This window comes from Megalobrama amblycephala, linkage group LG11 (genome assembly GCF_018812025.1).
Source record: "Megalobrama amblycephala isolate DHTTF-2021 linkage group LG11, ASM1881202v1, whole genome shotgun sequence".
In the NCBI taxonomy this organism is placed as follows: Eukaryota; Metazoa; Chordata; class Actinopteri; order Cypriniformes; family Xenocyprididae; genus Megalobrama; species Megalobrama amblycephala.
The window spans coordinates 40065228-40077521 of record NC_063054.1 but is presented as its reverse complement, the minus strand read 5'-3'; the positions used below and the strand labels follow the sequence as shown (position 1 = coordinate 40077521).

Here is a 12294-nt window from a genome sequence, read left to right as displayed (position 1 = left end):
GAGTTTTTACTCTCAGCTGTCATATTTTGATCTGCTGCTGAACGTCTGAATTCTGTAGTCCACTCGTCCAAATCTCATTGTGTGCTGCTTTGTGTTCAGTATGGCAAGCGTGTCAACCTGCTCTTAAAGGTCACATTGATGATTCTTCATTGATTTTTGTTATTCATTTCACCTTTGTCCTTTTCTCCATTATGCCTGGTGCCTCATCCTCTCTCGCTATCCTCTGCCTTCATCACCTCATCGCCTCCTCTCACTGTTTAAACACATTACAATCAAGCCTCTCGGGAGGATGCCATTGGACCAAATGCATCCTGTTGCCAGGCAACTCATTTCATCTGTCTCCTGGTGTTTGAGGGTAATTGTGTAGAGAGGCAGAGGGAGCGTCTGTGTCCTTAGAAACACAGTGAGATGGCAGGATTGAAACAAAGCGAGAGTGTTTGAGGTGAGGATGAATCTGTGCTCTGATAAATCAAACTCAAATTGGTCAGTCTGAGAGACATGACATCACACACAGAGATGAGAATCTCTGAGCCTGAATGTTGTTGTTATGCTGTATAATCTCATCCAAGGTTATAATTGTTAAAGGGCACCTATGATGCCCCTTTTCACAAGATGTAATATAAGTCTCTGGTGTCCCCAGAATGTGTCTGTGAAGTTTCAGCTCAAAATACCCCACAGATCATTTATTATAGCTTGTCATTTATTATAGCTTTATTATTTGCCCCTATTTGGGTGTGAGCAAAAACACAACACTTTTGTGTGTGTCCCTTTAAATGCAAACGAGCTGCTGCTCCCGGCTCCCTTTTCAGAAGAGGGCGGAGCTTTAACAGCTCAACAACAACAAAGCTGGAGAATCTCACGCAGCCAAAATGAGGATTGTCAGTAACGGTGTTCAGCCGTACATTGTTCAAACCGGAGTCGACACTGATGGAGAGACTCAGGAAGAAGTTACAACTTGTAGAATGAAACTGTACGTTTTTGAATGGTTAGTGGATAAATTTATGTACTTTTGGCCTTTCATTTTGTTCAGTGAGAAAACTAAAACTGAGCTTTTTTTGAAGATGCTTTTCCAAGGGGATACATTTGAAAACGATGATTGACGTTTAGTCGTGACGCATATTGTACCCATATATGGCTGAATTGCCATTGTTGTGCCTGTTATTCACTTTCATAGTGCTACTTCATACAATCTTCATATCACATTTATGAAATATGACAGAATATTTACTCGCAGTTGCCGTTCTGCGTTTTAGGCCAAAAATGGAATTACGATTTTGAGTGCAACCTGGACGCACCAGTGAGAGTTGGGATATTGTGCTAATAAAATGATTATGACAGAAGGAAAGCATGAGAATATTATTATGTCGGGTTTCTCAGTGTCATCTCAGTAAGCTTTTATGATGCTTTATGCATGCGCAGTAATTTTAAAGTTTCAGACACTTCAGTGTGGATGAGCAACTTTTCGGAAAATGCTTGAAAATGCAAGTCTACACTTGCATTTTCAAGCATTTTCCAAAAAGTTGCTCAAACGGACAGGGAACGTTTTGAAAGGAAAACGGTTTTTAATATATACGGTTTAATGTGGATGTAGCCTTGGATTGGCCCAATGTTCACTCACCATTGCAAAACACACAGGTGTGCTGTGACATTTTCCTGAAGGTGTTGAAAGTCCTTCTTGACCTTGACTGCAGTGTCATTGACATGATTATTTATTTATTTAGAGCCTATTCTAGTAAAAGCATCTTAAAACCAGAACTCATAAATAAATGTACTCACCAGAGCTGCAGCCTCACCAGCCATTAGATCAATGAAACCAGGAAGGACAGGGTCACACTGCAAACAAACGCAGCACTTTAAAGGGGCCACATTCTCCATCTAGGGATGGGATGGGTCATGACTAATTTACTAGCCGTCCAACAACCAGCTAGTTTATCTAGATTTTATTTATATAGGATCTTTCAGAAATCATTCTAATATGCTGATGTGCTGCTCAAGAAACATTTCTTCTCATTATTATTCAATGTTGAAAAGAGTTTAATATTTGTGTGGAAACGATATATTTTTTTCAGGATTCTTTGATGAATAGAAAGTTAAAAAGCACAGCATTTATTTAAAATGGAAATCTTTGTAACATTATAAATCACTTTATTTTTTATCAGTTTAATGCATCCTTGCAGAATAAAAGTATAATTTTCTTTAAAAAAAAAAAAAAAAAAAAATTCATTAGCATTTTCCAGCCTTTCATTGTTGAACCATGTGCGACTTAAAAGATTCAAAGTTTCCATTGACTAAAAATTAGTATAGAACACTGAATCAATTAATGGAAAACAGGATTTGACTGACTTATAATTGAAGTTTAAAAAATTGGCATGTTTACACAATAAATAGATTGAAGAAAGAGTAATCATTACTTTCAATATTTAAAGGTGCCCTAGAATTAAATATTGAATTTACCTCGGCATAGTTGAATAACAAGAGTTCAGTACATGGAAAAGACATACACCGAGTTTCAAACTCCATTGTTTCCTCCTCCTTATATAAATCTCATTTGTTTAAAAGACCCGAAGAACAGGCGAATCTCAACATAACACCGACTGTTACGTAACAGTAGGGCTCATTAATATGTATGACCCCAATATTTGCATATGCCAGCTCATGTTCAAACCATTAGACAAGGGCAGAACGTCTGGATGTGCACAGCTGAATCATCAGACAATTAAGCAAGCAAGAACAATAGCGAAAAATGGCAGATGGAGCAATAATAACTGACATGATCCATGATAACATGATATTTTTAGTGATATTTGTGAATTGTCTTTCTAAATGTTTCGTTAGCATGTTGCTAATGTACTGTTAAATGTGGTTAAAGTTACCATCGTTTCTTACTGTATTCACAGAGACAAGAGCCGTCGCTATTTTCATTTTTAAACACTTGCAGTCTGTATAATTCGTAAACACAACTTCATTCTTTATAAATCTCTCCAACAGTGTGTAATGTTAGCTTTAGCCACGCAGCATAGCCTCAAACTCATTCAGAATCAAATGTAAACATCCAAATAAATACTATACTCACATGATCCGATGTATGCATGCAGCATGCATGACGAACATCTTGTAAAGATCAATTTTGAGGGTTATATTAGCTGTGTGAACTGTGTTTATGCTGTTCAAGGCAAGCGCGAGCTCCGGGGGAGGGGGAGCACGAGAATTAAAGGGGCCGCAACCTATATATCATTGCATAGTTAATGATGCCCCAAAATAGGCAGTTAAAAAAATGAATTAAAAAAAATCTATGGGGTATTTTGAGCTGAAACTTCACAGACACATTCAGGGGACACCTTAGACTTAGATTACATCTTTTAAAAAGAAGTTCTAGGGCACCTTTAATGAAATCTTGCATCATCCATCTTAGATCATGTTTTAATTACCGTGCAATGTGTGCATTCTGTGATTGCCTCATCCGTTAAGGATGTGTTCAATACTGCATTAGAATTTGGACAGAATCTGGAGTCTCTGAATGCAGCATAAGGTTTCTCCATGCCGTTTGGAACAGTTGGTTGCCTGAAATGCCTTTAAATGCTGCCAACATGGGTTTTGGAACAGAACTTGTGTTTACATTGTCAGTGTCTTGTTTTTTTAAAATAAAGAGCAAGAAATATCATCTTTTCCATGATATGACCCCTTTAAAAAAAATATGAGGTCCTTCAGTGTTGTTAAGTGTGTGCTTGGCAGCCACTCTTTTCCTTCAGCACACTTCAGAAATAGGTTTAAATGAAGAAAACAAGACCTATTGAACTGTGGAACATCTCTTTTGGACTCATCTATAATAAATTTTTATCATAATATTACATCACAATCTGTTTAATATCGTCTCATTTAACACATTCTCAGAGGAAACGCGCATTTGATCCTGTTTTGTCACGTCATCTTCAACTGAAATATTTTTTAGTTGATAATTACAATCAGATTGCTGGAGGTTTAATGATTTTTCATCTGTTATTTTTTTTAGTAGTTTTTGCTACAAATAAAACAAAACCGTTTGAGTTACAAGTGTCAAAAAATCTGTTTTTTGCCACCCATCTGAAAAAAAGCCCAACGGATGAGCGTTTAAGGGTGTGACGCTGTAGATTTTAGCTTGGTTAGGATGTTTGCCCTAATGAAGCACTCTTTAATGCCACAGAGACATGTTCTCTGATGTGCCTGTCGAGCGCTGAGCCTCAGACGAGCCAGTAATGAGCCACCGTTCATTCTTTTTCTTTGTCCATACCTCGTTAACATTTCCACTCGTGTGTCCTTCCTGCTGTTGACACCAAAAGGAGGATGAGACGGCAGAGAGCGACAGGGAGAGAGAGAGAGAGAGAGAGAGAGAGCGAGGGGACAGATTGTTCCAAAAGCGCTGAGATGGCAGCAGGGGTGAGGAACATGACAGAAGTTCATGTGGGAATGAGGTAACAGCTGTAGACAAATGAAGGAGAGCGTGATGATTTGAAGAGAAGAGTTAATGTTGTCCATTGTGTTTTTGTCAGAGAGCATTATGGGAATGTGTTTAGAAGTAAATTAACCAAGCAAGTCATTTTAAATGGGCAGCATTGATAAACCTTTTGTTTAGTATATGTGTGTTATCATGGGCAAGTAGTAGCATTGAGGTCAACATTAACCAAAATTGAGCTTATTTACTCTCTTAAAGGGATATAGTTCACCCAAAAATGAGAATTCTGTCATCAATTACTCACCATCATGTCGTTCCAAATCCATAAAGCTCGATGTATAATCGCTGATCACTGTTTATTAGGAGTGTAAATCATACATACAATCCAACATCGATTCTCTTAGCCAGGGATACAATATTTGCCAGTACCTCAACAAGACACATATTATGATTTGATTACACTTCAGTGCTTCCCACACATAGACTTTACTTGGGTGGGCCGCCCATGTATAATAACGGCCGCCCAAGTATATTTGGAGACACATTTTTGCTTTTATTATTTTTATCCTCTTATACTTTTATATCCGCGCAAGATAATGAAACCATCCGCGATCGATTAACTACTCGTTTCGTACCTGCTCGTTATGTGTGCATCAGAACTACTTACTCCTGCTAACATTCAAACGGGCGCTGCATTTTGCAAAGTCACAAGGGGCCGCTGTTGCGCGTTCTACAAGCTCGCGCAACAGAGCTTCAGACTGCTTCAAAGTGATTCTCAATCAATGAAGAGCACACATTTATGCCAAGCGATTGCTAATGAACTCAAGTTGATGAATTATTACAATGTCTACTTTATGGCCTTTATATAAAATGCTTTAGACGATTGTAAGAATCTGAAGGATCAGCCTGCAATAGTACAGACATTTCAAAATAAGAGTCCCGGTGTATTTCGGGCTTGTTTATAATTAAAAGTCACACGCTAAGTTTTTTCTTTTTCTTTTGGGCATTATTGGTATTTTGGCTACACTATAAATTGTATTTAATTTGATTTCCATTTAATTCATAGTAAATTATTGTAGTCTCCCCCACAGAAAGAAAAGACTAAGAACACACATATATTATTCATTTTATAAATTTTGCTAGTAAAATCCCATTCACTGAGAGAGACACTATATGACAGCAAGGAGAACATAGGAAAATGTGAACCATTTAAATGCTGTAATTTTGCATAATTCACAATGCATAATAATGCATAATATTAGTATGTAATTAAATTTAATATGTTATTTAATTAAAATTAATTTCAATAAATAAAAATACTGTTAAAAATCACACATTGTTTGTTTGTCACATGTAGTAGACCATTTTTGTGCCGTGGGTAATAGGAGGATTTTTCGCCCGGCTACCACCGCAAGTATATTTCAAACCTGTGGGAAGCACTGCACTTAGATTAAATTTGACTGATTTTACGATCTCTTTATGAACGCTTTAGTTGCCAAAACTCTGATGCTTCAATGGAGGGACAGAAATCTCTTAGATTTCATTAAAAATATCTTCATTCCTGTTCCGAAGATAAATGAAAGACTTATGGGTTTGGAACAACATGAGGATGAGTAAATGATGAGAGATTAAAGCAACACCGTGTAACTTTAGCCCCTCTATTGGGTGAAGCATAAATCTAAGTCATGCAGAGGAGCATTGTTTTGGTAATTATGAGAGTTGTGATTTGGCTTTGCTCTTCAGCTCACATGAATCTGATGGCTAGAGGCACACCAATGTGTTCATGGTTACAGATGATCGCCTTATCAGTGTGAAGATCACTAAAAACATGAAAACTCTCTCAATAACGAAATACTGCTATCTGAAAAATGTATTATGAGAAGGTAAGTAGCTTATATCCCATTGTTTTGACTTGATGAAATTAAAATTGCATTACAAAAGCTTGGCAATGCTGACATTAGACATAATTATTGCAATTCATATCAGATGATGGTGGAAACTTTGCAAGGCTATTTATAGGCAAATACAGACGAAAGTAATAACTGGTTTAGAGATTGGCATTGTTACCAACATAAACATTGTCAGTGGACAGCAAATCTGATGCTATGCAAACTATGTCGATCCTTGTCACTTTCCCTTTCTGCTTGCAAACTCTTTTCGGTTCGACGTTCAGAGGTTCAATGAAGCTACAAGTAGTGTCCTGACCTTCTTTCCTTCAATTACAGATATGACATAAATATGCGTGCATGAATGATGAAAGTATGCAGTTTTATGATGTTCTTTCTCCTTATTATTTATTTATTTATTTATTTTAATTTCAAACTAAAAACGTTACCTGTGAAGCTTTAAATGTGTTGCTAATGTGGTTTCATGTTGAGTCCTGAACATTGTGTGGATTGTGTCTGTGTGTTTCAGGTACGTGAACACTCTCTTGAAGTTGGTACCGCAGGTGCTACAGCTCCAGGAACAGTTACGAGACGCTGTACAGAATGGAGACATGGAGACGTCACATGGCATCTGTCGGATCGCCGTTTCTCTGGGAGAGAACCATTCAAGGTACAAACACGCACAATAGGTGAAGAAAATGTTAAAGGTGCCCTAGAATCAAAAATTGAATTTACCTCGGCATAGTTGAATAACGAGTTCAGTACATGGAAATGACATACGTTGAGTTTCAAACTCCATTGTTTCCTCCTCCTTATATAAATCTCATTTGTTTAAAAGACCTCCGGAAAACAGGCGAATCTCAACATGACGTAACAGTCGGGATCATTAATATGTATGACCCCAATATTTGCATATGCCAGCTCATGTTCAAGGCATTAGACAAGGGCAGCCAGTATTAACGTCTGGATCTGTGCACAGCTGAATCATCAGACTAGGTAAGCAAGCAAGAACAATAGCGAAAAATGGCAGATGGAGCAATAATAACTGACATGATCCATGATTACATGATATTTTTACTGATATTTGTAAATTGTCTTTCTAAATGTTTTGTTAGCATGTTGCTAATGTACTGTTAAATGTGGTTAAAGTTACCATCGTTTATTACTGTATTCGAGGAGACAAGAGCCGTTGCTATTTTCATTTTTAAACACTTGCAGTCTGTATAATTCATGAACACAACTTCATTCTTTGTAAATCTCTCCAACAGTGTAGCATTAGCCGTTAGCCACAGAGCATATAGCCTCAAACTCATTCAGAATCAAATGTAAACATCCAAATAAATACTATACTCACAGGAATCGATGCATGCATGCAGCATGAATGACGAACATCTTGTAAAGATCCATTTGAGGGTTATATTAGCTGTGTGAACTTTGTTTATGCACTGTATAACTGCACTTATAGTCGTGAGCTCGGGGTGGCAGGGAGCGAGAGATTTAAAGGGCCGCACAGCCTGAATCGGTGCATAGTTAATGATGCCCCAAAATAGGCAGTTAAAAAAATTTATTAAAAAAAATCTATGGGGTATTTTGAGCTGAAATTTCACAGACACATTCAGATGACACCTTAGACTTATATTACATCTTTTGAAAAGACGTTCTACGGCACCTTTAAGTACACTTTCTAAAACAATTTATAGGGCTGTTAACTTATTGTGTTAATTAGATGTTATAAATAAAAAATAAAATAAAAAAAAATTGACCTGTATAAACCTGAATAGAAATCTTTTGTGAGTGAATTTACTGTCACTTTTGATCAGTTTAATGCGTCACTGCTAAAAAGTGTACTTTTTTTTTTCAAACATTTTCCACAAATATATAATATATAATAGTGACTGATACTGGTATGGTAAATATGTTATGTATCGCTAATGATAAAGATTTTCCAAATAAAACGTAGTGTTGGTGTGATGAAGGTCTCTTCTCCTCTTTTCTATCAGAGCTCTGTTGGAGCAGGTGGAGCACTGGCAGAGTTTTTTGGCACTGGTGAATATGATCATGTTCTGCACAGGCATCCCTGGACACTACCCCGTCAACGAGACCACCAGCTCTCTCACACTCACCTTCTGGTACACACTACAGGTGAGAATCACTGCTAAGATATTAAACACTGCGTCTCTACCTGCAGTGTGCATGTATCTGTTCAGTACCTCACTAGTGAGCAGGTGCACCGATTAATTTATGCCTTTTTCCTTCAAATCCAGCACTTGTCGATGATAGTGATGATAACTAGATAGTAAATGTGGCACCTGAAGGCCAAGTATGGTAACCCATACTCTGAATTTGTCCTCTCATCCAAGTTAGTGCACACACATTAGGAGCAGTGAGTAGTGAACACACACACACACACACACACACACACACATCCGGAACAGTTGGCAGCCATTTTTGCTGTGGCACCCGGGAGCGATTGGGGGTTAGGTACCTTGATCAAGGGCACCTCAGTAATTTTCTGCCAGTATTGAGAATCGAACCTGCAACCTTTGTCCGTTAGGTCTTATTAAAATGACAGCAGCCTAATATACCTGCTGCCAAATTATGAGATAATATTAAAAATATCTGTATGGCAGTTTATGCCCTATCGGTGTCAAAATTGTGGCCAGTGAAAATGCTGAGTGACTATATACAGTGACTGGTGAGCAAAAAAGTTAATGTCATAGATAATAGTATAGAAATTAGTTAATATATATGTGGCTTTAACGCATATATAAGTGGTATAAATATATGTGACGTACCGACTAGCAGAGCTCGTGCAAACATATACACATCTCTATGATCAAATGCTTTCTTTACTGCTGTTTTCTCACCGCTGTCATTTTAGTTGTGTGTTTATTTTGTTATTGAGAGGAAAGCATGCAGCACTCATTTACATATTCATCTAAACTGCGCTCTCATCAGTGTGGGCGTCATCGGGATGTTCGTTAACAGTATACCACTGTGAAGGTATTTATTTTACCCCCAAGCAAAGAACGAAAAACAACTTTGCTGTGAGTAGCTATATCACAAAATGAGTCTTTGCTTTCTCCACACTCCCTTTTAATTTCTTCTCCTTCTTCATTCTTAACTTTGATGTTTACTGTGCATTTACAGTATGTAGGCCTATAAGATTAGCAGATTTGAGTTCCATAACCTTAGATCTACTGCTTATTTCACATATTCTTGAACCAGCATAAAAAAAATAGTTTGTGTGTAAATCTGCAGCAGTGATGGAGTGTCTGTTAGAGACATTGAACCTTCCTTCAGACTGTATCTGAATATACACCTGTGTTTACTGCAGTGTGTGCCGTCACGTGTTGAATATTCAGGAATGACCTTTGCCTGTGTCCTTGCCTGTGTTTACAGTCTGCATTAGCTGAATATTTTATGTCTATGTTTAAAGGTTTAAATCTAGCAGCAAAACTGTTGGATTATGGATGTTCCATGAATTTCTCCATAAAGAAATAGAATATTAATAATTTATAAACCCAGGTTAATTGATAATACCTCTTCTATAGAAGACACAAGCCAGTGTGACTGTGATGTCAACTTCATTTTTATTTTCACTCATTAAATTTTAATACTGACAATTTTTTCAACAGTGACCACCTGATCACATAAATTACATAATAATAATAATAATAATAATAATAATAATAATATTATTATATTTAAAAATTGTATTTTATTTGGCTCCAGCATCCCACGACCCTACGGAAGACAAGTGGTGTGGATAATGAATGGATGAATTTTATTTTGTAGAAAATAGAATATTGTTTTATATAAAATATTTACAAGTTTATTTTGTTCTTAGTTTATCTTTTTTTTTTTTTGTATATATATATATATTTAAAATTATATATATATATATATATATATATATATATATATATATATATATATATATATATATATATATATATATATATATATTTAAAATTATATATATTTTATATGTATATATTTTATGTTTTATATAATATACGCATAAAATCTAAAATATTTTATATATATTTTTTATTTATAGTTGATCTTTTTTATTATTTGTATATGTGTGTGTATATGTATATTTTTATATATATATTTAAAAATATATATATATTTTTATATGTATATATTTTATGTTTTATATAATATACACAAAATCTAAAAAAAATATATATATATATATATATATATATATATATATATATATATACATATTTTATTTTAATAAAGTATTTTAGTATTTTTTTTTATTAAGTATTTATTATCATTACTATTATTATTTGGTCATTAAATCAGACTCTCGACATAATTAAACTATACGCAGTTAGTTACTTACAGTCATCCATTGCTTTAATTACACTCTTCTCACAAAATTAATTAAAATTATTTATTTTACTAAGTAGCTGTGTGATAAGTGATATTGACTCACTGGCTGTATTCTTCCTTCCTTTATCAGTAGTTTAGTGTTTATTTGCTGATGTTTGCCCCTGTGTTTCAGGATGACATCATGTCGTTTGAGGCAGAGAAGCAGGCCGTGTATCTGCAGGTCTACAGGCCTGTGTATTTCCAGCTCGTAGACGTTCTGCTGCACAAAGCGCAGTTCCCCACGGATGAGGAGTATGCTTCCTGGTCATCAGACGAGAAGGAGCAGTTCAGGATCTACAGGTCAGTGCGCGCACGTGTGTGTGTGATTCATATTCTCATGGGCCTGTTGTAACATTTTCTTCTACACTCAGCAATTTTCATGTTGGATTTGTTGTATTTGCACAGCAGACAATGTTTATGTTCTTATTAGGAATATGCTAAATTAAATATTTAAATAGTATTAAAATACACATGTATTACAATTTAATATTTAATATTACTTTAATATTTAAATTTTTAATATGTGTATGGCTAAAAACTTTTCGATTGAATTGTCTTAGAAAAAAATGAAGAACAACACAAAGGGTTTGTGTTACTTTTCTAAGGTGTGAAGGGTTGATAAAATAATGCATTTCTGTGATGTTTGACTCTTTTAGGGTGGATATATCCGACACACTGATGTACGTCTACGAGATGCTGGGAGCCGAATTACTCAGTAACCTGTACGATAAACTGGGGCGACTCCTCACCAACACAGAACAAACAACAACATGGCAGGTCAGAAAATAATGGATTCAGTTTTCATTGTTTTTGCGCTTCATTAAACAAACAAAGCAAAGGGATGAACTTTTGTGCACATTTCTGGGGCTGCACGATTAATTAAAACAAAAACAAAACTGTTATGGCTCAGTGCAATTATGAATTAGCAAAGGCTGTGATTTCATTCAATAAATATATGCTTCTTGTTTCATAGTGAAACTCGGCTTTTACATGAGAGCAGCTGTTTTCTGTGTCTCAGAGCGGCTCGGTTCACAGAAAATGTGGCTCCATGTGAACTCATCTCTGCATCTTCTCTGAGTTTAGGCCGCTTTTGAATGTGCCAACCATCTTCCCAAACTTGTAATGAGAAGCACTTATAAACTTATAAACTAAAGAGAAGATGATTTAAGGCTGTTTTCCCGCCAAAATAAAAGCTTTTTGCTTTGATATTTGAAAATGAAAAAAAAAAAAAATAATAGTAAATATAAAATAAATATTAGCATTTATTTTGTAAATTTTATAAATATTAGTATTAAATAAGTATTAGTACTGTAAAATAAAATTAGATTATTTTTCTTAAATACTAATTTTTTTATTTTACAGTGAAGTATTACAGTAATTACTAACAATATTTTTTTTATTTTGTTTAACAATTTTATGTATAGTATATGTACTATACATAAAATATACATATAGTATATGTAATTATTATTATTTTATAGCCGTTTTGATATATAATCACAAAATTGCATATAATTGCATATTATCTAAAAATTGTACAGCCCTACAAACAAAGATCTAAAAATCACATTTTTTAATCAGAAACAAAAT

The 12294-nt window shown here is 35.2% G+C and overlaps 1 protein-coding gene across 1 annotated transcript in view; it reads left to right on the top strand.

Annotated features, from left to right (window-relative positions):
- ipo13b (importin 13b) overlaps window positions 1-12294 on the top strand; it is a 47617-nt gene that overhangs the window by 14544 nt on the left and 20779 nt on the right. The window contains exons 4-7 of the mRNA XM_048208010.1: window positions 6845-6985; window positions 8316-8457; window positions 10838-11004; window positions 11361-11481. Of these exons, the coding sequence (XP_048063967.1) occupies window positions 6845-6985; window positions 8316-8457; window positions 10838-11004; window positions 11361-11481 (571 nt within the window). The remainder of the gene's footprint in view (window positions 1-6844; window positions 6986-8315; window positions 8458-10837; window positions 11005-11360; window positions 11482-12294) is intronic.